Source organism: Poromitra crassiceps, assembly GCF_964638095.1.
Source record: "Poromitra crassiceps genome assembly, chromosome: 7".
NCBI lineage: Eukaryota > Metazoa > Chordata > Actinopteri > Beryciformes > Melamphaidae > Poromitra > Poromitra crassiceps.
In genome coordinates this window covers 32,872,148-32,897,040 of record NC_139628.1, presented here as the reverse complement: position 1 = coordinate 32,897,040, position 24,893 = coordinate 32,872,148, and the positions used below count along the sequence as shown (strand labels likewise).

Sequence of the window (24,893 nt, the reverse complement as noted above, 5' to 3'; positions counted from 1 at the left end):
TTAGATGAAAATCTTTGAGATTATAACTTTAAATCAGGATTCTGAGAATAAAGTTCTCAGATTAAACTCAGGATTCTGCGGGGGGGGGGGGGGGGGGGGGAACATACTATGTGACATCACTGATGATGTCACTGATGACATTATCGATGTACCAGATTGGTGTACCAAATTTGAATGTCGCGGGTCCCTAGATTTTTGCGACGTTAAAATAGGGTCACAAGCCAAAAAAGGTTGGGAACCCCTGGGCTAGGGGGATGTGGGTGGTGGGAGGGGGGCATAGGGGGAGTGGCTTGGGGGCTGTGGGGGCGTGGTACCATAAAGCGGAATGGCCACACCACTGTGCCTTTGGCTTAAAGGTTTGCGCTTGTTCATATCAAGGACCCCTAATTTAGTCCACATTAGAACCATGGACCCCTTGATGAGATTGTCTCTTGGACCCAAATGTTCTTGTTTTTTTTGCTAGATATTTTATCCAGAATTCCATGACTATCTGTATTGTAGGTAGAGAGATAACAGTGAAACTATGACCAAAACAGTAATTCTTCTCTGATTGTGTTAACTTCTTATAAATGAAATAATTAAGTTTAACTCCTTTTTTGCTGGGGGACCCCCTGGAACCCGAGGTGGTCCCCGGACCCCATGTTGAGAACCACTGTTTTAAGATTTTAGTGTAAATATGAGTGGCAGAATAATGCTGTCACAGGGTTAAGCAGGGATGGACGCTGTCTAAAGTAAAACTGTCTATTGATTTAAAGCTTACGTTGTGTCTCTTCTTTCACATCAAGCATTGAACATAGTTTTTCTTCAAAAAGTACACAAGCAGACCAATGAACTTGCTTGGAAAAAAATACATTTTTAATAATCATTGTGTTACTACAACCTGCATTAGGAGAAAATCCACCCATGGGTTCACATGTGCTCCCACTCACTCCACTACACAGTGCCTACTGCATTTCTACTTCAACCAACTGTCTATTCTCAAGTCTGAATTCAACGGTGGACAGAGGTCTGCTGCAGTACCGAGGGCTTACATCTGCCCAACAGTTTGCATTCACAGCATTTCAAACTTCACATGAATTGTTCGCCGCCGTGGCTCGATGACTAAGTTGGGGGAACTGTACAACAGCAAACAACGGAAAAGTTCAAGGAGTAATATTTCTATGACACAGAATTGGCATGATTATGACGTTTAAAATGACACTGGTAAAAAAAAAAAAAATGAAATAGCCTGATGATAAAAAGCAGGTTAATGTTGATATACATGAGATGAAATAAATTAACAAAAAGGTGGAAAAATGCATTTTGCGTGGGGGGAAGGGGGAACGAGTGAGCTAATGAACCATTACAGAGAGGCAAAGTGACCGCCTACTTCCTGCTTCTGCACTGTACCAGAGATTTTTTATCCGCCATTTATTTTCCCATAGACATTTTGTAAAACGGTTCAGCTATATTTAGAATCGGGAGAGACCATAGAATTTCACTCGGACCAAAACCTAAAAATCCGCATTTTATTTTTACGTTTTGGTCCGAGTGAAATGTTATGCGGTCTCTCCTGTTCCTAAAATATATCTGAACCATTTAGTTTGAACAAGTAAAACTATTCTTATAAGCATTTTACGAAATGTCTATGGGAAAAAAATGGCGGATGAAAATCTCTGGTACAGTGCTGAAGCAGGAAGTAGGCGGTCACTTTGCCTCTCTATAGCATGATCAAGTTCTGTAACAAAAACACAGGCAAGCCTTCACAGACACATTTACCGGTAGTTTCTAAGGATTCTCATCAGGACGTCCTTGAGGTAACGCTTTAACATTTCTAGCAGTTACATACAAAATTTGGACGGAAAGACAAGACGTTAAACACAACTCAAACTTATAAATACTGTAGTTCCAAAAGTCTCCGAAAATATGACTAAATTGGCCAACATGAGTGCAAGGATGAACACAACACACAAAGTCCACAACTGAAGAGTTCTGCTCCAAAACACTAGTCCATCACCTTCAATTCAACATTCAATATATCCAGTCTATAAAAGTAAAAACGAGGACTAAAGGACTCAAATTTGGTTTATTTTTGCACTATCAGTAATTTTGTAAGAGTATAGGTGTCACTTTACTTTCCCCCAAAACTGTGCATATTTGTTTACACAACAGGATGTTTTCATGGCCGCTAAGTGACAGTCGAACACCCTGTTTTTCCTTTAGACAGTGGAAAGCATTTGACTTCATTGCACCTTCATCTTCAATGTAACAGTCAAGTATCAACCAAAAACAAATATATATATAAAAAAACAACAACAACAAAAAGAGCTCATTGTGTTGCCTTGAAAAACAAAACTTTCCTGGATGATTTTGGCTGATTAAAAAAAAAAACAAGCAGCAAACATCCTTTTTGATTGAATGACTAGTCAACAATGTGATGCTTGAGTGTTCAAAGTGGGTGATTGTAGCTGTCAAACTTGTACTAGCAAACATATTGTACAAGTATTCAGTAAGAGAGAGAGAGAGAGAGAAAAAAAAATCTGGGTTGTCAAGTTTACTACACATTCCTTCGGTCTACATAGTCCTATGAGGGTATTTCACTGCAAAAACTTCACTGCACTAAATCTTCATGCTTTCCAAAATGTCGATTTCATTCTCCAACCATAACAGCCCGTTATGTACAGTCACAGTTGCCATCGTATTATGTGCTTTTAAAATCCTTGTTCTCTGAGAGCACTTTGAATTGTAGTGTTTTCCGAATATATCAGTCCCATCATTTAGACCGGGCACTCCGCAGAGGAAGGCTATGACCTTAATTATTCTTCCACCTCCCATACCTCATGTGCTTCCAAGCCTCCATCACTAAAGTCCTTCCATATATTCACTGTTTTTTAATAAAGAGAATACAAGTCCTACATGATCATGTGCCAGGTAAGCAGTGCCCATGTGAATGTACGGTAAGTGGAGCCCTAGCTGCCTGCAGGTGCGGCCCACTGTAGCACTAATACCATACTAAACACCAAGAGTAGGGTAACTGTAAACTGCAGCGGGGGGTCTCTGACCGCCTACTTCCTGCTTCAGCACTGTACGAGAGATTCTCATCTGCCATTTATTTTTCCCATAGACATTTCGTAAAATGCTTGTAAAAATAGTTGTACTTCGTCAAACCAAACGGTTCAGCTATATTTAGAATCGGGAGAGACCATAGACCATAAAATGATTTTTATAAGCATTCCACGACATGCAGATGAATGTAGAAGAACGACGGACGAATGGCTCCGGGTACGCATGCCCAAACCGGAAGTGGGCGCGACCCCGGCTCTCTGTTAGGTGCCAAAGAGCTGAAGCTAAGAGAAATGTTTAGTGTGGATAGGAATTACTGAGTGAAGGAAACATTGCTGAGTTCTGACGCGGATGCGTAGTACTCTGTTGTTGGCCTTTAGAGTTAGTACATCATTGTCCCATTGTCTTCTAATCTGGTGACATCTTGGCTATATTTCGCTCCGACCAAAACTAAAAAAAACTACATCGAAAAAATATTTTCTTTAAATCTGCAATTTGTTTACGTTTTGGTCCTGGTGAAATGTTATGTGATCTCTCCTGTTTCTAAATATATCTAAACCGTTTGGTTTGAACAAGTAAAACAATTTTCATAAGAACTTTACAAAATGTCTACGGGAAAATAAATGGCGGATGAAAATCTCTGGTACAGTGCTGAAGCAGGAAGTACGCGATCACTTTGCCTCTCTATATTTATATATTTTGAATTTAACAGTAACACGTAAAGAGAATGCACCTCTGCAAATGAAATGCCACTTGCACACCACCAGAGGGAACCATTGCATTTTTTTTGAATGTCGATTCTTCTGATTCTCAAGTCTGATGATTGAGGGGGCAAGAAAGAAAAGAAAAAAGGAAAAACACAGAGACAGAAATGAGGACGGGCATAAAAATGTTACCCCTGATTGTTGAAGTCAATAATCCGTAAGATACTCACTCACAACGGATTTATGTTTTGATTTGGAGATTGCCAACACCAAACTCAGTGCTGCTGGGATAGCGAGAGGGCCAGAGCGCGAGAGGAAGGGGCAGAGTGGGACAGGAAGGGGCGGAGCAGGACAGGGAAGGTGCGTTAGCAGTCAGTGGAGATTTTGGCGGAGAGGTCCTGGATGCGGCGAGCGCTGCAGCTCTTACATAAGATGTGACCGTCCAGCGGGTAGCAGCCACGCCCCTCCCCTTCCGAGGACAGCAGGAGACCACATTCCTGAGAGAGAGAGAGAGAGAGACACTTCAGTCAGTTCACCTTCACTCTCTCACATCGGCTCACTTGATGCCAACTGCACAAATGCAGCAAATTCTGGCCCTCCTGTCAAAAAGCCGCTCCGAGTGTGAACTTGGTCGTGATTAAAGAGATGAAACTTTAATGCTACATTTACAACCAAGTCTAACTTTCGCATAAATGTTTTAATCAGTCGTATGAACACTCTTAACGACGCCTATTTAAGAGTTTAGAGGTCCCTTAAAGCTGCTGGAGGTAGGTTTAGGAGGAATGACAGAGAGAGTCATGCCTTCTGCCTCAGACTTCTCCTCATTGGTCAGATGTGTTTTCCACACATTTTAACTTTGAAACACGAGAATAGCAGAGGAATTAGCCTACCGCTGTTTCTGAGATTCTGCCCCCAAGTATGGTGATTTATTTTTATTGCTACTAATTAAATGTTAATCCATAAAAGTGACCAAATGCAGCTTTAACTCAACTGGGTGACGCCAGCAGGTGGCTAATAAAACCATTCAGCCTTGATCATGAGGGATTTAATCATGTTACGATTTAATTAGATCTGCAATAACATGAAGTGCAGTGTGGAATTAGGTTCACTGCAAAAAAATATGATTGTTATGATTCTACGTTTTCTAGTGACTGGAAAAATGCAAGTGGCAACTTTTTTTTTTGCTTGTTTTTTTTTAGCAGGGCGGGGCGGGGTCCTATCTGGAGGAAACCCCAGAGGAGCACAGGGAGAACATGCAAACTTGACACAAAAAGGCAATTTTTTTGATGACCCCAAGTGACAACTTTGGGTCATTGCACTCCACAATACGCTAGGCCATAATCAAAACGATTATGGTCCACTCAACACCAAAAATAGTCAGAGATATAATACACCGACAATTTGATTTCCTACATTTATTTTTATTCTATTCCTAGATTTATTTTAAACTAGATCTATTCATATATGCCTGTGCAAAAATATATATATTTGTGAAAAGAAATTGCACAATGATGTTCATATCATATTCATTGTGTTAATATAATTGAATAGAGGAAAAGGAAAAATGGTTGACTAACCTCACAGACATAACAGTTGACGTGGAAGCTGCGGTCCAGAGCAACGATCCTGACCGTCTCCTCCTGGCCTGGTTCTGGCATGATGGCCTGGCCGCACACCGAGCAGCGAGGGGCAAACTTCCTGTCGGGAGCAACAAGCACCAGGATTGGCGGTTAATGCCAGAGGGCGCCACATCTGTTTATGAAAATATGGTTTACAACTGTCACCTGGGCAGGCCTAACAGGTTAGCTTGTCCCACAAGCATGATATGGTGTGTAGGAATGTAACGATAACCGGTTTTAATGATAACAGTGATCAAATTCCTTACGATAACCGTACCATTTCAAATTTTCATTCTCGTTAAAACCGTGGTACCGTGATTACCGTGGTACCGTGATTACAGTGCTTTGAAAAACATGGTAAATACTGTCCATCATCAACCAAAGTTGGCAACAGTCTCCCAGATGCAAACGTGCAGCCTCGGAGAAATGATTTCAGCGAGTTTATCGATCCTTTTTGGGTTTGAGTTTTCAATATAAAACGTCGTATTGATTGATTTCAGTGAGTCTCTCCGTACTTTTTTTTTTTTTTTTTACATTTTCGGCAATTTTTTACGAATACCCTGATAATACGACAACCGTGATCATTTTGGTCACGATAATCGCGATGTGAAATTTTCATACCGTTGGTGTGTAGAGCGTATGTACCTGTGAAAGTCGTCTATGCAGTGGATCTGAGAGGTGGCATCCACGGTGAAAGGCACCCCGTCCAGGCAGCAGTTGCACACCACACACGTGAAGCAGCGAGGATGGTAGGCCTTGCCCATGGCCCGCAGAATACGGTCCAGGATGGGCTTGGAGCACTTGGAACAGCGCTCTAGAGTACTCTGGCGAGAAAGAGGCAAACAAAGGATAGAGCAACACTGTAAGAGAAAGCACAAAATGTTCCAGAGGAAATCTTGAAATACAAGAGAAAAGAGTTTGGCTGAAGGAATGAGCAGGTATGGGTTCAGTGTCTTGCTTAAAGGGCGACTTTTCTCATTTTCAACCAGCTTTGTATCATTGCAAAATCTGTAGTATTCTGTATATGCAAATTAACAATGAACTTTAACTTCCCTCCATCTTGCCTGGACCGAGAGCCCCACCATTCATCCACAGAACCTCCTGGTCCAAATGATGTCATAATGATGTCATTTGGTGCAGGAAGTACTGCAAATTGAAGGTAGAGAGTGACACCATGGCAAAACTGCTCCAAATGACATCATTTAGACCAGGAAGTTGTGTGAAGGAACAGGGAGCTCTCATGGTGCATTCATGTGCTCCTCGGATATATCGTATTTACCAGTGGTGATGTGGTAATTACGACAGGTGCTCTTGGTCGGAAAGAGCAACAAACATGGACGCTTGTTTTCTCGTGGCTGGTGTTTTCTTACTAAAAGCAAGTAGTGGGTCATTATGGTAACTACATAGGCCATAATTTGCAACTACTAAAAATAAATGCTAGCTACTATGAACAGAATAACAAAATATATAACTTTTTACAGTCACTTGGTGCCACAGACTTTATACTTTCCGCCATTGTTGTAGTCCCGAATCCTCACGCAACGCCACAACGTCGGAAACTCGTGTAGCAACGGAATTTCCGAAATTCCCACTCGTAAATACGACATTGAAGGGCCGTTCATGTGCTCACAACTCGTAAATATGGTAAATACGATGTATCTGACGCGCACATGAACGCACGATCAGTCCAGACAAGATGGACGGAAGTTAAACATTGTTCATTTGCATATATTCCTCCCAACTGCCATCGAAAAAGCCCCCACGAATCAGGACTCTACCTGCCTCAACAACAGGCCATTTTATCTCAAGGACAAGAGAACGTCTGTGAAAGGGCTACCTACATCCTGGTCTCTGTCCCAGCAGCACCCAGTTCACTCCTGTAGTTCCTTCACTTACAATGTAACAGCTCTCGCAGTAACTCTTCTTGTCCAGGGCGTAGAAGGGTTGGCCTCGGAGACGGGCGTGGCAGGTGATGCACGTGAAACACTCCACATGGAACACCTGCTCCATGGCGATACAGCCGCTGCCATCGCCGAGCACATTGTCACCACAGCGGGCACAGCGACCTGAGGGGGCAAGGGTCAAATGTGAACTAGCAAGCAGCAAGGCAGAATGCTACATAGCCAAGTCTATTATCTATCTATCTATCTATCTATCTATCTATCTATCTATCTATCTATCTATCTATCTATCTATCCATCCATCCATCCATCCATCCATCCATCCATCCATCTATCTATCTATCCATCCATCCATCCATCCATCCATCCATCACTATAAAAGGGAGCAAGTGGGCAATCTCTGTCTGTTCTCTCTTTCAATTTTTGGGAGATAATAATTAACTAATTCATGCAATCAATAAGGACTATACCAAAATATTCCTCTGTAGGTGGGTGGTTCATATCATACACCAACTTCTTGGTGAGTCGATCTAACTCCTCTTCAGGCCTGGGTGTCGGTGCCCCCTGCTGGAGGAATGAAGATATACAGTATATGAGTCAAGGGCAGGTACAACACTTCTCACTCACTATCACTTTCTACAATGTGTTCATTTCGTTTAAAGTTCTTAACTCATTGAGTGCCATGGACGGACATGTTCGTCATTTCAAATAGTAACGTAGAGTGCCAAGGACGGACATGTTCGTCAATTGCGTTTTTTGACGGTGGGGCGTCGATCAAAGCCTTCTGCCTCTCCTGTACAAATATTATAGCTATTGGAGGTCTATAACCTATTTTACAGAACCCTTAGGTGGCGACAGTGCTCTCCAGGTTAACAGAAAGGCAGAGAAAAACAGAGAATAAGTCGTTGGGGAAACGGAAATCGCATCGCATCCGTATGCATCGATATGCATGAAGCGTTTTAACGTTAGATGTGCCTGCAGCAGGCAGCAGCCAATCTGCTCCCACAATTGAGCTCCTCCATGTCCGCTGCGACAGGCTGTCGCCGACAGCCCATTCGCATGATCAGCCGTTATTATTCTCAACTGGAAGCATACAGTAGTAGCCGGTGACAAACACACGCGGAAAAAGCTGGATGTCGCCGACGCGCACCCTTCACAGTGCAGAGCAAACTCAGCAGAGAGCCACCTCCCATAAGGAGGAGTGTGCAGTTGAGGCGGGGCGGGGCGGGGCGGGGGGGGGGCACGCAGAGCAGCACACAACACTGACCCAGACAGACCCAGGCAGCAGGACAGGGTTGGCAAACGCAAGCCAGAATATCCGATGCCCACCAGCAGCAAATCAAGATCAGCAAGAAGCTGCAACCAGCAGCGCACGCAGGGGCCAGCGCTGCTGGTTGCAGCTAAAAATATTATTCTGCCAAACAAAATTCCCTGGCCTTCACTGTTTTATTGAAGGAAATTATTTTTGAGGTGTGACATCAGAAAATTAGCTTCAGAGTCAGTGATGTGTTTGAAATGTTTAATTTCACAAAAGGGCCATTATCTCAGCTTCTAGAAAAAAACTGCTCTTTTTTGTTAAATCAAGCTATCTTCTCCGGCTGATAACTAAAGAACGGAAAATGATATCAATAAACCTGTTTTTGCTGATGATAGAAAAGAGTCATCGTTCTTTTTGCGTGTTCATTGTTTACATAGTAATATCACACAATATTCTGTGGGCCTCGAGAAATCACTGAAAAAAGCTCTGAAACTCTGGCACTGGGAGCGTCCGTTCTCCAAAAGTGGCTGGCACTCAATGAGTTAAGAACGGTCCACCAAGTAGCCTTACAGAGATGTAGATGTGTCGCCCTACCTTGCTAGGTTGATAAGGAGCACTCTGTCCTGGCCCTGCTTGATTATTTTCCAGCCCCCTCTTGGACACGGGACCCTGGCTGGCTCTTCCTCCAGACCCTGCGCCGCCCCCCTGGTACACCGCCTCGGAGTGCATCTCCTGCGCTTGGGAGCCTGGATGCGGAGGGTACCAGCCCTGCGGGCCCGCCTGCGTCTGGGGCGGGGGGCGTGCCGACGCGTGCTGGCGGGGAGGGGGTGGGGTGTAGGCCTGCTCTGCCTGCCTCCCGCTCTGGGAGTAGGTGACGGGCTGGGCGGTCTTCACCTGGACGCTGAACCGCGGCCCGGTGGGAGTGGAGGCGGTGGTGTAGGAAGCCGGCACGGGCTGAGGGTAGGGCTTAGAGGCGGAGGAGGAGTAGTAGTCCTGCTGGTGGGAGGGGGCATACTGAGGGGTCTGGTGCTCACTGGGGTAAGGGGGCGCTGCGTGGTATTGGCTCTGGGGATGAGGGGGGTAGCCCATGGATGGCCGACCCTGGGGAGGCCCTCCACTCTGGGATACAGGCTTGTAGTGCTCCGCTGCGAGGTATTTGTTATAAGGCACATTGTCATACAGCTGTGGGGAGGGAGAAAGTTTCTCAAATTAATTTCTGACGGGGCGTCTGGTAGAGCGCCTACCACATATCATCCCCTCTCTCTCCCCACCTTTCATGTTTGCCTACTGTTCTATCTAATAAAGGCAAAAATGCCCCCCAAAAAATAAAAATCTGATGGCACATGTTGCACACAATTATGAAATTAAAGTGATTACCATTTACCAATATTCAAATTAATAAAAGACTTCCATTTAGCTTTAATAAAACTCATCGTCATATTGTCATACCTGTGTGCTGGAGTCATGGTGGCTGTCCAGATCAGCTAGCATGCAGGTGAGCGAGTCGATATCAGCATCGATGTTGGAGTGATGGCCCACTGGCTTTTCAGGCCCACGGTGCTAAGAGCAGAACAGAACCAGAAACACATTAGTACATAAGCGCACCACGGTGCACTTTACTTTCTTTTAAAACATTTCAATCCGATGTAGTGAGATGACCACTTTCCCAGTGTTTCCATATCATTTTGGTCGATGACATTTCGTAGATTATGATTTCAATCTGTTCATGGAATGTGTTTAGTTAGACCTAGCTAGACACATTCTCTGTCAAGTCCTTTGAGACATGCTTGTGAATTAGGGCTATATAAATAAACAAACTTGGCTTATCACAGCTAAGGTCTACATGTAAACATGTAGCCTCGGATGATCACTCTTATTTTATCACAAGCCAAACTATACAGTATTCACCTACCATCAGCTCATAACTGTCCATGTGAAGACTCCAGTATTCACCTACCATCAGCTCATAACTGTCCATGTGGGGACTCCAGTATTCACCTACCATCAGCTCATAACTGTCCATGTGGGGACTCCAGTATTCACCTACCATCAGCTCATAACTGTCCATGTGGGGACTCCAGTATTCACCTACCATCAGCTCATAACTGTCCATGTGAGGACTCCAGTATTCACCTACCATCAGCTCATAACTGTCCATGTGAGGACTCCAGTATTCACCTACCATCAGCTCATAACTGTCCATGTGGGGACTCCAGTATTCACCTACCATCAGCTCATAACTGTCCATGTGGGGACTCCAGTATTCACCTACCATCAGGTCATAACTGTCCATGTGGGGACTCCAGTATTCACCTACCATCAGCTCATAACTGTCCGTGTGGGGACTCCAGTATTCACCTACCATCAGTCAGCTCATAACTGTCCATGTGAGGACTCCAGTATTCACCTACCATCAGCTCATAACTGTCCATGTGAGGACTCCAGGTGCGTTCCTCTTTGGACCCATGGGGAGGGGAGTAATAGTGGTCGCCCGAGGGATGATGCATTGGCCCACCTTGTGTTGGGAGAACAGACATCAAAGCTGTTTGTACACAACAAGACTGTTTGAATCATCTTGGTCTTTGACGAACAATCGACAGTGATCGATTCAAATGTGCCTCCAATGAGACACAAAGTCAAGCAAAAATCCACCCTTGAGAACAGATTTAAAAAAAGCCTTGGCCTGATAAAAGACCTTTGATTGAAAGCATCATGTTCCCACCCGCTCTCTGGGGGTTGTTGAAAGTCATTCTGGGAAATGTAGGCCAATCATAACTGAACTAGAATTAGACAAGGCGGGTTGAGCAGGTGAATAAATCACAAACGTAAATTACAACAGTGCTGATTCCAGTCTGTGACTGACGGCATGGTCTTACCTGTGGCTCCTGTAGCCAGGTACCGGTTGGCCATCCCTCCTCCTCCTCCTCCTCCTCCTCCTCCTCCTGCCCCTGCGCCTCCGTTCTGGTCGTAGAGGCTGTATTTGGGCCGGGGGTCTGACGAGCCCTTCTTGTTGGGGGCTCTGTAGATGGCTGGGCCTCCGGAGTGGGACATCTGGGGGACGGCTCGCTCTGGGCTATCCAGAGTCCTCGGTGGCAGCCAGGTGGGACCGGACATAGCAGGCTTCTGAGGCCACAGTGACAAAGGAAAGATATTCTGTTAGGATCTTAGCTATTCAGACACACTTTGTTACAGGGTTGCCACTCTTTTGTAAGGATACTTTTCAAGCACCTTTCAAGCAATAAAGTCGAGAAAAGAGAGAGAACATTTTGAAACAAAACTAGGAATCTGGGTGGAGTCTCTGGACTGACACACACTGATGACAGCACAATTGTGACATCACTCATGACATCAGAATTGCTGGAGTGACATAGCTGATGATGTCACTGATGAGTGACATCACTGATGACATAACAATTGACATCACTGATGACATAACAATTGACATCACTACAAGTTGGGCCCAGACGTATATATATCTTTAATAATAGGTGATTACGGAGTACACAAGCCTCAAACTCTGATTCCAGTAGGCTATTTTAAGCATTTTAAGGACCTCTTTATAAATCCAGGCACTTTCAAGTACTTTCCAGACCCTGTTGTTAGAGTAGTAATGATGAGATGATGTTGTGTGACTAGACTTGGGCACAGCCGGCATGAAGAGTGTAGACTGGATATACAGTACGAGTACGAGTGCAGTATCTTCCTTTAAATTTCTTATTAAAATCGACATTTGATAGACTTTCTTATGTGTAATGATATTTTACTAATAAGTTTGTTTTGTCCTCTATTTTGTTTGTTTACTTTTATGTTTCTTGCCTTGATTTTACATTTTATATCGCCCTTTGCATTTGAAGTCGATATCACTCCTTTGTTAAATGTTTTGCAACTGAGTTTTGATCAGTCATTATCTTGTATGATCACTGTATGATACATCTGGGACTACTTTTCCTCATCCGAGTACAGACAAATCCTGAATGAAAATTGCAATCCAACGTGATACATGATTGACTTTGCTTTGACAGATTAGTGAATGTACGGCTCAGGATTATGTTTCGGCTTTCACCCAAAAATGCAAGAGGATAAGATAGCTGCAGCTGCTGGGCATATTTATGTTGTAGGTAACCAATGGAAACTAATAAAGAGATGCTTCATCCTTTGGTTCCTATGGCAACGGAGGCACATGGACTTAACAATAGGCTTCAATTAACTAGGAGCAGGAAGAGAGCAGCCATTCTTCAAGTCGTGGGGATTTCCATTTTCCAGCATGCTTACACATGGCTCCAAAACCTGTGTGAGTGTGTGTGCACACACACACACACACACACACACACACACACACACACACCCACACACACACACACACACACACACACACACACACACACACACAGGTGCGCCTCCATGGTTACCCTCGGCTATTATCCGCCACAATGGTTATTGTCTTGGCTGTTTACTAGTATCAATGATTTCCAAATGAAGCTGGAACAAAAACAAGACAGGAAGTGTTGTGTGTAGTAATGATGTGTGTGTCTGTTGTCTGTACACAGACGAGCACCTGGCTCATGAACACATGATGTATCCTCTGAGGGATAAATAACAACACAGCTGAGCTGACAAAGCGTCGATTGCCTCGAGGGACTCCTAGCATTAAGATGCTTCTGGTCTTTTAAAGGGGACATGGAACATTTGATCATGTGACTCTAGTTCATTTGCATTTCACCTCAGACAAGACAGGACGCTGATTTCAAGTCTGACATTTACGTAGGAAAAAAAAAACATTTCACCTTTTCACCAACTAGGGCACTGCTAGATGATGCCACTAGGTTGACTATACAGTACAGTAGTAAGGATTTTTAATGTTTTGATTAATCAAAACAACCACAATTCAAGTTAGAAACACAACAGTATATACTGTGTGTGTGTATATACATTATACATTATATAATATATATATGCTGTGAGCCTGTTCAAAAGCCTCACTACCAACACTTAACTATCCTGTACTCCACTACTGTACTCTACTGTACAGTGACAGCCAACCTAGTGACATTTTATCTTTCTAGAAAATCTAGGTAAATTTCAGACTTGAAAGCAGTGTCCTGTCTTGTCTGAGGTGAAATGCAAATGAACTATAGTCATATGAACAAATGTTTCCTGTACTATTAATGGACCACAATGGACCATGAACAATGATGATAAAGAGAGCAAACAAAGATGTTAAAGTCTCAGGCAGTCTATCCAGGAAGCAAGCGTATATATGATATTAAAGTCTGATGACATCACAATTGCTCAAGTGACATCACTGCACTCACTGATGACATTACTATGCTCGACATCAAAATGCAATTGCTCAAGTGACATCACTGATGACATAGTCTGTGACATCATCCGTGATTATTTGTGACATCATCGGCCATGCCTTATTTACTCTGTGTCTTGTTTTGGATGTGGGACAAGAGAGAGAGAGACAGACACTTGTTTTTGTCTGTTGTGCATTATTATAACTAAAGTAACTAGCCTGCTATCGTTTTTGTCTGTTGTGCATTATAACTAAAAGTAACTAGCCTGTTTTGAAGATGTAAGGAGTAGAAAGTACAGATATTTCTGTTAAAATGTAGGGAGTAAAAGTAAAAAGTTGTCAGAAAAATAAATACTCAGTAAATACCTGAAAATCCTACTTAAGTACAGTAACAAAGTATTTGTACTTAGTTCCCATCTCTGGTGAAAGGTAATATCTTACTTGGGTCTATAACACTGAGCGAAACTACAGCAATTCATTCTCAAAGTAGTGGAATTGATAGCCCACTCAAATTGATTGCATGTGGGTCCTGGAATAATGCCCTTGGAGATTATAACATTCTGAGAGAGGATGATGTATCCCACAGGAATACAATGCTTTAACACAGGATTTAGTTACATTTTTTTAATCTTTTATAGTCTTCCCATGGATCTGCTCATCATGGTTTTTGTAGTTATTAGACCCACAGGCATAATAACATGGGGGGTGATTTGCATTATTCAGTGACCATGCAGATAATGACTCCAGATAATGCTCCAGCCCCACTATCAAAAAACCCCTTTCTAAATCCGGCTGAGCACACACTCAAATCCGAGGATTGACGGGCCAGGAAATTGATCACAAAAGACGACCTGAATGCTGTGATTAAAGTTAACGTTACTTGCTAGATTTGCGATACAAACGCTCGCGTATGTGTCCATTGTTTTGCTTACTTGCGCTTTTTGTAAACGAAGACAAGACAACGCGAAGCAACTGTCAAAGTTGGTAACAGTGACAAGTGTCAAGCCAGGCCGGTAAAAAAAACAGAACATCCGGTATGTGCTCTTCAAAATAAAACGCCACGACGGTTGGTTTTCAGTAAAAATAAAGGATTCGTTACCAAAACAATTACTAGAAAATGTATGTGAGTTATATTCCCACCATCAATACCCATTTCACAGGAGAACACAATTTTCTTTGTTCCATAATATACACAGCTAATTATTGTTTTATACTTTTACTTTGAAGGGAATGGGCTAACTTCTGGCCAACTCTGGATATCTTTGGCTGGCTTAACGCAGTGACACATTGTAGTTGGGTTATTATAACGCTTATTTTGCTGTTATATTGTAGATTAGAAGATGCAGGAAGACAATATGGCTCAGGTGAAATATGATAAAACCATATCGAGAAACAGAAGTAACCATGTCGATAATTTGAAGCCAACCTACCAGTTCTTCTATGCCTCTCTTCTTCCATTCGGTCTCATCTACAAATAGAAAAACACAGCATCAAAACAAACGCTGAAGCGGAATACTACACGTTGCAATGACTCATTAATGTTACCCACGTTAACTGTCTTTTTTTATAGGTTTCCCACCACACAGAAAGCCGTTTTACCATAAGCGAACAATAGGAATGAATAGCAAATCGTTCAGATATATCTGCCTCGTTTCTCGTCTAAGCGATTATTATCTGCGTCATAACTGTGCAAAATGCACCACTCCTACTTAACGAAGGCTTAATTGCAATAATTAACTTTAATGCTATGTTTGTTTACTTGTTTGATAGCTGTTTGGAACTGCGGCTCCACTCGGGTTACGTTATCTCCTGGCTAACTTGAACAAGCCTTCAACCAAAGAAGAAGCAGTTCCCCTACCACACCTACCGCGCTAAATGCGCGGTGCAAATACAAACTACGCCTTCCCTCAGGTAAGCAAACAAAACAGCGAAAGTTATTCGGAAGCTACTTTCTTTAGCTTTAGCTTCGTCAACCTACTTTCTCATGGATCCTGAGTTAGCCCCACACACACAGGCCTTCGGCAGCAGCAGGCAGCAGGCGCGTCACTGCATTCCAAATGCGTGACGTAGCGTGCTGTCTCTGGTCATGAACTGTGTGTGTGTGCGTGTGTGTGTGTGTGTGTGCGTGTGCGTGTGTGTGCGTGTGCGTGTGCGTGTGCGTGTGTGTGTGTGTGTGTGTGTGTGTGTGTGTGTGTGTGTGTGTGTGTGTGTGTGTGTGTGTGTGCGTGTGCGTGCGTGCGTGTGTGTGTGCGTGTGCGTGTGTGTGTGTTTTGCCATATTTGACCCCTAGAAATAAACTATTTTATAAGCAAATGTCTTTGGATAGTATACATACATACATAAGAGTATCCATCCAAGCATTAAGAGTCTTAACCATAATGCCAGCAGTTATGGAAAAGTGGATGCCGTTTGTTTTAAATGGTTGGGTATCTCATTTTGAAACCAATCACTACGCCTTTCCCCCTGCCATTTTAGCAGGTAACGTTATTCAAAGCAGGGACATTTAAAATACTAATACTAAAATACTAATACTAAGTTCACTCTTAAATGCTATAAAAAATATTTTAATAATACTAAATGGGACTTATTGATACTCAATGATGCATTTGTAGTGATCTTTGGGTATGTTTATGGCACTTTTTTGATTTGCTGACTTACATATTGCTATATTTGCACAGCACAAATCACTGATTTCTCTAACAGCATCAGACCCTGTTCTACTGGAAAGCCAGATCTGTGTGTGTGTGTGTGTGTGTGTGTGTGTGTGTGTGTGTGTGTGTGTAACATGCGTTGTGTTGACAGCACTAGCAGCAGCCAATGTTAAGGGCTTGCCCAGGGCATGGAGCAGGATTCGATCCACCGACCTCCCGTGGCGGAGCTGTTTAAGGGCCTACTGGAGAGTGAGTTTAACCAACCTACTTTCTGCTGTACCACTCTGGACTCATGAGGACTCCCAGTCATTCGTTACGTATGTATGTATGTATGTATGTATGTATGTATGTATGTATGTATGTATGTATGTATGTATGTATGTACTGTATGTATGTAATACACAAACAAAACAGAAGTGCTAAACAACATTACTACGATTATAACTGCTGTTGTTGTGCGGCGCAGTCATCTTGGATTTTTGAGGTCGGGGCTGCTGAGGCTCCTACGAGTTTGGAATGGGAAATACCAGCTCTGGTGACGTCACCGTCCCAGCTCATGACCTTTGAAGTCGTAAGATTACCAGTTCCCAGTTATAAAGGAATGCACGATTAAGGCTATGTATATGGGTATGTATGTATGTATGTATGTATGTATGTATGTATGTATGTATGTATGTATGTATGTATGTATGTATGTGTGTATGTATGTATGTATGTATGTATGTATGTATGTATGTATGTATGTATGTATGTATTTATCTGTCTGCCTGTCTGTCTGTCTATCGATCTATCTAATAATAGCTAAATGTGTATCTTTGAAATGATAGTAAGGAGGAGGGAGCATGGAGGTCAAGTGCAGAGGGCTGTAACACATTTTCCTCTTCCTCCCAGGTCGCTTTCTTTTATTCTGAGGCTCAGGGGACAAGGATCAACTGTCCCTCACCCCTCCTCCTTTCTTCTCCTACTTCCTCCAGAGTCCCGCCCCACCCAGCATGTTGGAGACCCCCCCCCCCACCCCCCACACACACACACTCATTTCTCAGGCAAGGCACTTCTTCAAAGGATGGCTTTTGTAAGTATTTGGCGTTATTGTCTTTCCTTAAACATTTTTTTTTAATTTCTCAATCCATTGCTGCCCCGCCCCCATGCCAAAAAGAGGACAAACAACCAAGGCTGCTCCCTGGGATATCCCCGCTTCCTGTTTGCCCTTATATGTCCTGAGCGCTCTGCAATCACAGGAAGAGACAGTTTATGCAGATGTGTTATTGTTGCCGGGACCGTAGTTGTCGAAACTTTGCCACCACCAAGCGATGAATACAGAGTCAACGTTTGGTTTTTATCAGATCAACAAGAATTAGTCCTGTCCAAGCAACCAGGAAACCACAAAACCAGGGGATTCCCCTCCATTCACTGCCTTTCTGTGGCTTGAGGAGGAGATCCCTCAACAAGTCAATACATGTACATACAACAAAATGTTTTTAGCTCATGAAACCCAGGTTTTCACAAAGTTGCCCTTTTGCCCTTGGCACATTAGATTTCAAGCTGTTCACCAGCATCTTTAATGTGATGGTTAAAGGCCTCCTCCCGACATGTTTTAAGATGTATATAAAATATTTTACTTTGAATAATAATTTGTCTAACACGTGTTTTTTTTCCCACGCAAAAAACTTCAATTATCTTGTTAAAATCCTTAAGATTAAGTCTGCATCTACTCCTTTTCCCAATTAAAAAAATCTGAATCTATAAATAAGCAAATATATTTAATTTCAAAAGTTTAATTACTGGACACAAGATGTCTCCTACTTCACTGTACATGCCATTGTCATGTATGTGCACTGGAGGCACAGCCCCCCCCCCCCTCCAAAAAAGTGATTTTTCAATGAGCACAGAGAGACTTTCCACTTTCAGCAGACACATGTGAAAACAGCCTTCTAGTGTCAAACTCTGCACAGACATCATTCTGCACAGTGAAGCTCAAACATCCAACTGAGGAACAAGAAGAAGAACGGTATTTTTGAGTGGAGGGGGACTTTTTGTAACAGTTTCTATTGTCATTATGCATTTGATCAGAAGCAGCAAATAGTAGTGTTAGCTCCATTGCCCAGTCAAACCAGGTTCGTTGATGGACGCTGACAGATGGGGCAAGATGCAGGAAGCCACTATTAGCTTAGCCCAGCCAGTGCCACTGGGACAGACTCGATGGCTTCCGCCCATTGCTGAACCTGTTTAGTAATGTTCTCACTTTTCCTCAACCGCCCCCCTCATCCGCTATGCTCACAATGCCTGGAAGTAGCCGAGACCTACAGCTCCCTCTCTGTTTTCTTCATCGCTGTTTTCCTTTTTCTTTTTTCTCTTTCTTTCTTCATGACACACAATTGATCCGACCTCCATCCAAACAAATAAAAGCGCAAGGACACGCACACGCACTCAACACCCCGCGTGCAAAACACGTTGCTTCCGATTCACATTTGAAAAAAGGATTTACAACCAAACATGGTCATGTTGTCGGATTTGTATTTCACGCATGATTCATTTGCAGTCATACAAAATGCAATATATTCTACTGCAGACAGAGTTCCTTTTTGCCAACTTATAATTGAAAGCTTTGACCTGAAAATAACAATTCAACATTTGTTTCGTCTTACAGTGCGGTGCAGTAGGCCAGAGGTTCTCAAATGTTTTTCAGTCAAGGACCCCTTACAAGATAGAAAATATACCGGGGACCCCCTCATTCTGATTTGTGATTTTGGGCTAAGCTTAATTGTTTCCACGGTAACGTGCTTGACTTCTAAATTGATAGGTTTGTTAGATTAGAATGTAATCCATGAACCATTTTAGATTTAAAGCATAACATATTTTCGTTGAATTATGAAGCTTTTGCAACAACAACAAAAAGTTTTTATTTTTATTTTCCTGAAAACCTTTCACGGACCCCTGGGGGTCCCCGGACCCCCATTTGAGAACCACTGCAGTAGGCTACTCCACACCCTTATTATCAGTGAAAATTTCCGCCAGGTTACTATAATGCCATCCCATCTGTTTCTGCAAGCACCACTTATCTCAGTCAACCTTGAACACTAGGATGATGTATTTTTGTAGGCTTACCCAGAAGTCCCTGCACTTCCTGGTTCCTACATGTACAAGTCAATGGGATTTCTGTATGGGAATTTTGGTTAATTGAAGCAAGGTCTGTGGTTAACAAACGATTACAATCAACAAACTTTGATAATCTTCACAAATCAGGACCACTTTATGACTTTTGAAGCATTTTATGAAAATCGTTTAAAAAAAAAAAAAAACGCATTTACGCTTAGAAAATCATAAAAGTGGTCCTCATTTGTGAAGATTATCTCGCTGAACACAAATTTCACTTTTTCATCAACTTTTGTCGACCCCAGACCTTATTTCAAGCATTTAACCAAAGTCCCCATGCAAAAACCTCATTGACTTTCATCCGTAGGAACCGGAAGTGCTAACATCCAGGTCTTTCGGACTCATTCCTGCAGTACTCTACTACTGTATACACTCTCTCGCTCAGTCAAGGTCTCCTTCTGTGAAATACTTTGATGTGAAGGAAATACAGTTCACGGTGCACTTTGGCACTCACTGAATGAACTGTCCTGCGCCTTGTTCTCAGTGAACCCAAGGCTGTGCTGAGGATGAGCGAACTTTCCGCTTGTTTTTTAGTGATTGGCGACCTTTGAACCCTTGTCTCCATCGCCCCCACTCTCCATCGCCCCCACTCTCCATCGCCCCCACTCCCCCTTGTCTCCTGCTTGGTTTATTATTGACGGATGTCCTGCGCAGGCGTTTTCATCCACGTCTGAGCAGCCTTGCAGGATGCATTCAGAGGTGTGTGTGTGTGTGTGTGTGTGTGTGTGTGTGTGTGTGTGTGTGTGTATGTGCGTGCATGCGTGCGTGCGTGTGTGTACAGGCAGTTCCTGCACATCTGTCTGCTGCATTTCTCTCAGTCAGGGAGGTTGTTTTTCACAAGCAGGAGAAGGTGTCTCCCATGCAGCCGCATTGATTCGCCCCCCCTCCTCCTCCTCTCTTGTTTCCTTCCTCCTGGTCTCCATAACGCGTCGCCTGTCCTGTCAGGCAGCAAGCCAGAAGCTTCCGGAGACTCATTAAACCACACTGACCCGAGAATGGGTCATCTCAGCAATAGCACGATTTTTCTAAATGTCTTCAATATTTAAATCGTGTCCTGAGAGAGTTGTTGATAATACGGCATATGAATTAGCATAGTAATATACAGCAATTGTTAATTGATCTGTTAATTGATCTGTTAATTGCCCTTTGGGACTTGTGCAGTCAAATGAAGCTGCGATCAAACAGCAAGAGAGAATCTCAACCCTGTGTGGCATCGGTCCAATTCTGGGGCATAGTTTGTTTATCCGACAAGTAGTTAAGTCCCCTAGCTTCCTCTCAGACAGTTTCCTCTGTCCTGGAGAGGGCTGATCGCAGGGGAGGAGGAAGGCGTTGGTGGGGGAAGCTCAATTCGGATCGGTGCTGCTTAACTCCTGGACAGCCAGGCACGTATACCTCGCCTCCCCCATGGGTCCTCTCCATGTATTTGTTCAGCGTGGCACAAAAACACACTACACTTTCCTGCCATTACCTCGCTCACAGCTATGGGGTTAGAAAAACTAATAGCCCCACTAAAAATACTTGGAGCCCAGGGTCTGGACTCGGGCCTTTTCCTGCGCGGCTTCCAGCGCGCGCGTGGGCCGTTGAGGAAAGAGGAAACGAGCAGGCCTGCTTGTATGGGGGGGGGGGGCTTCCTGCGCGACGTTATAAAGAGTCCCCTCCCTGCGGCCGCCACTGACAGTCTCGCTCAGAGCCAGTGGAGGCAGTAGGTGAGCCCCTACTTGACTGGAGACATCTCCCTCTGTAGCCTGAGCACTGAGCCGACGGGTCTGACGTCAGCGCGGCGCACCGTCTTTCTCGTCCCTGCTGGTCGGGGTGAGTTGGAAGATGTTTCTCATTATTGTTCCTTGCCGTTGTTCTGTCACGGGCTGTCTGATTACGGGCTTGCTTGGATTTACGTCCCCCACTCTTCTGCAAGGTGGAGATGTTAATGATCTTGTCCTTTATTTTTTATTTTTTTTATTTTTTTATTAGAGAGCACAGAAGCATGTGTTTTTCTGTTATTAGTTGAATGATATTCAAAGATCTGTTTAATGAGATTTCACACCTCTCTGTTTGACTTGGTATATGTTACATTCATTGTTTTGCATCTCCCTTGATGTATGCAATAATAAGAATGAATGAATTAATCAATTAATCAATTAATTTGTTAATTCATTTGATGTTTTGTTCTCTCACACAGGTACGAGTAGGGAGCTGGTCTCACCTAACAGTGAGGAGTCGGGGTGTCTGGGACACTCCGACCTATTTATTCAGCCTATTACACCTCGGTAGGTCACTAGCCTACTGCACATCAAAATGTAACATCAAATCATCAGAGTCTGCTCATGTGAAGATTAAAGTCACCCTACTATAATATGCATTCAGTGCAATTCATGATATATGATTCATAATTCTGACTGCAACAACATCTAATCCATGACTCTATTTCCTCCTCCTGCCTTCCTCCAAATGAAGCTGAGCACGATGGAAGCGGTGGAAGGATACAGGGTGGACAGGCGTGCCGAGGCGGCGGCGGCAGCTGAGGGATACGTGAAGGAGTTCACACGCCACTCCAACGACGTCCTGCTCAACCTGAACGAGCTGCGGCACAGGAACGTCTTGACCGACGCCACCCTGGTCGTCGGCACCGCTCACCTCCGGGCGCACTGTGCCGTGCTTGTTGCCTGCAGGTGGGTGCACAGGACATGCTTATATACTATCTTACTCCCAATGTTCCCTCTAAAGCCAGTGGTGCCCAGTCCTGTGCCATGGAAGAGTCTGCAGCTATTCATTCCACTCAAAACACTACAGCAACTGATTTCTCTAGATGGCGCACGACTGAACACCACTGGATTATCGAGAACGTTGTTTACTCGTCTTTTCCTTCACACGATCCTTTATATTATTATCTGTTTCCTTTCAACTTTTCTTTTGCATTGCTCCGTTTCTCTGCTTGACTCTTAGTTGTTTTTCTTACTCGGTGCCATGTGCCAGTCTTTGCTTCAGCGGTGGAAGAAGTATTCAGATCTTTGACTTAAGTAAAAGTAGCAATACCACAGTGGGGGGAAAAGACAAGTACAAAAGTATTGGCATCAAAATCTATCGCAAAAATAAAAGTACTGTATGCAGAATGGCCCATTTCCGAATCATATCATGTTATTGGACTATAATTATAGATGCATTAATGTGTTCATCACTTTAATATTGCAGCTGGTAAAGGTGGAGCTAATTTTAAATACTTTATATACTGCTGGGTAGCTTAACATATAGCCTACAAATATATAGCCTACAAATATAATATTATTAGTTGATTTATCATTTGTATTAATAATCTAAATCTGCAAAGTAACTAAACCTGACAAATAATTGTAGTGTAGAGTAAAAAGTACAATGTTTTCCTCTAATGTAACGTCAGTGGAGGCAAAGTATAAACTAGCATGAGGTGGAAATACACAAGTAAAGTACAAGTAGGCTACCTCTAAATTGTAGGCTACTTACTGTAAGTAGAGTACCTACATTTCCACCACTGCTTTGCTTCTCTTCTTCTCATCTTTCACTGTTCAATCTATCTGTCCTTGTGATGCCTTCCCATCATTTCTATTCCCTTTCCTCTACTTCCTGTTTTCTGCTTGTGACAGCCACCGTCTTCTTTCTCTTACGCTCTGCGTCCTTTTCTGCCCCATTTCCTCCAATAAAGCGCCTGGCGTACGGAATGGATGGCTAGTCATCTTAATTGGCCGTCTCACCTTGGAATATTTCTGTCTTTCCTCCCTGTCTCTCATCAGTGGCTTCTTCTACTCTCTGTACTCGCGCCGCGTGTTGCTCCATGGGCGCGGCGGCGCCGCCGGTGGCGAGCAGCTCATGACGGTGACTCTCCCCAGCACCTTGGACCCATCCAGCGTGTCCCTGCTGCTCGACTTCATGTACACCTCCCGCCTCCCCCTGACACCGTGCAGTGTCCCCGGGGTGCTCGCTGTCGCTACTTACCTGCAGATGGACCATGTGGCCGATACCTGCCGGGCCTTCATGCAGCTGCACAGGTGAGTGAGGGGGGCTGCACCGTGTCAACATAGTGACACTGAAAAAAAAAAAAAATCCATCTTAAAGGAACACTCTGCCCATTTTCAACCAGCTTTGTATCATTAGAACATCAGTAGTATATCAGAAAACTGTAAACTGTTTTGAAGTCTGTCATTTAATTTGACAGTTATTGAGTGTTAAAGTGTGGACCAGTGACATCACTGGTCCAGACTAACTCAAATTAATAACTCATTAACTCAAATCAACTCTCAATAACTGTCAAACTAGATGAATGACTTCAAAACAGTCATCTAGTTTGACAGTTATTGAGAGTTGATTTGAGTTAATGAGTTATTAATTTGAGTTAGTGTGGACCAGTGATGTCACTGGTCCACACTTTAACACTCAATAACTGTCAAATTAAATGACAGACTTCAAAACAGTTTACAGTTTTCTGATATACTACTGATGTTCTAATGATACAAAGCTGGTTGAAAATGGGCGGAGTGTTCCTTTAACAAGTAATTTAGTCTCATTATATTCAGCCTTCAAATCCTATTTTCATAAACCAAGAGACAAAGAAATATATGTCAATATGTTGAAATAAGTCGGAATAAGGTGTTATTCTTGTGACAAGTTTTGTATGGGAAACAAGTGAAATTACTAAACCCCATTGTTTCACTTGAAAATATGAAAATTACAGTTTTAGGATTAATAATAGACTAATTAATGACATGTTAAGGTAGAGATTTTTGCAGTGCAGGTTCAAGTCAATAAGAACATCTGTCGTCAGGCTAGACATTGAGACAGGAGCCCAAAGGATGTAATGAAGACTTTGAATCAAAGGAAATCGATATGAACGTACTGTGCTGCTGTATAACTTGGGTTGACAATTGATTATGATTTTCCTGCAGGGACAGGATGAGTGCAGCATGCCCTCAATTGGAGCTGGACTCCAGGGTGTCTGTAGCCTCTGTGGCCCCCCGAGGAGGTGACCTGCCTCATCCAGCACCCCAGCCAGCACTGCCACCAGAGGCAACCAGGTGAGAGAGAGACAGAGAGAGAGAGAGAGAGAGAGAGAGAGAGAGAGAGAGAGAGAGAGAGAGAGAGTTTCTGACCCATGCATATTGGCATATTGAATGGTTGCTTGTAAATTTGGTGATGTAGGAATTTAGGTGTGTTCTGTTGTTGCACTCATTGTAAGTTGCTCTAAATAATAGCCTCAGAAATGCCTAAAATGTGAAACATGCCTAAAATGTAAAACAAG

The 24,893-nt window shown here is 43.3% G+C and overlaps 2 protein-coding genes across 2 annotated transcripts in view; one reads left to right on the top strand and one right to left on the bottom strand.

The window, feature by feature from the left end:
- Positions 1-2,408: 2,408 nt before the first annotated feature.
- Positions 2,409-15,900, bottom strand: trip6 (thyroid hormone receptor interactor 6). Its single transcript, XM_083639870.1, has 11 exons — positions 15,802-15,900; positions 15,254-15,291; positions 11,401-11,647; positions 10,936-11,039; positions 9,974-10,084; positions 9,119-9,706; positions 7,737-7,833; positions 7,262-7,431; positions 6,011-6,189; positions 5,324-5,444; positions 2,409-4,243 (listed from the first exon to the last, which is right to left on the bottom strand). Exons 3-11 carry the CDS (start codon positions 11,636-11,638, stop codon positions 4,112-4,114), a joined length of 1,740 nt encoding a protein of 579 aa, XP_083495996.1. The 5' UTR covers positions 11,639-11,647; positions 15,254-15,291; positions 15,802-15,900; the 3' UTR covers positions 2,409-4,111.
- Positions 15,901-21,325: 5,425 nt separating this feature from the next.
- The window catches only part of bcl6b (BCL6B transcription repressor), a 7,727-nt gene continuing 4,159 nt past the window's right edge, over positions 21,326-24,893 (top strand). The window contains exons 1-5 of the mRNA XM_083639634.1: positions 21,326-21,439; positions 21,807-21,894; positions 22,082-22,296; positions 23,392-23,646; positions 24,541-24,669. Of these exons, the coding sequence (XP_083495760.1) occupies positions 22,091-22,296; positions 23,392-23,646; positions 24,541-24,669 (590 nt within the window). The 5' untranslated portion in view covers positions 21,326-21,439; positions 21,807-21,894; positions 22,082-22,090. The remainder of the gene's footprint in view (positions 21,440-21,806; positions 21,895-22,081; positions 22,297-23,391; positions 23,647-24,540; positions 24,670-24,893) is intronic.

Excerpts from the sequence above, each read along its gene's own strand:
- trip6 (XM_083639870.1), bottom strand. The coding sequence starts at position 11,638 with ATGTCCGGTCCCACCTGGCTGCCACCGAGGACTCTGGATAGCCCAGAG. Across the intron at positions 11,040-11,400 it reads CCTGGCTACAGGAGCCACAG|GTGGGCCAATGCATCATCCC; the intron begins GTAAGACCATGC and ends TCCCAACACAAG. Across the intron at positions 5,445-6,010 it reads TGCATAGACGACTTTCACAG|GAAGTTTGCCCCTCGCTGCT; the intron begins GTACATACGCTC and ends TGCTCCCGACAG.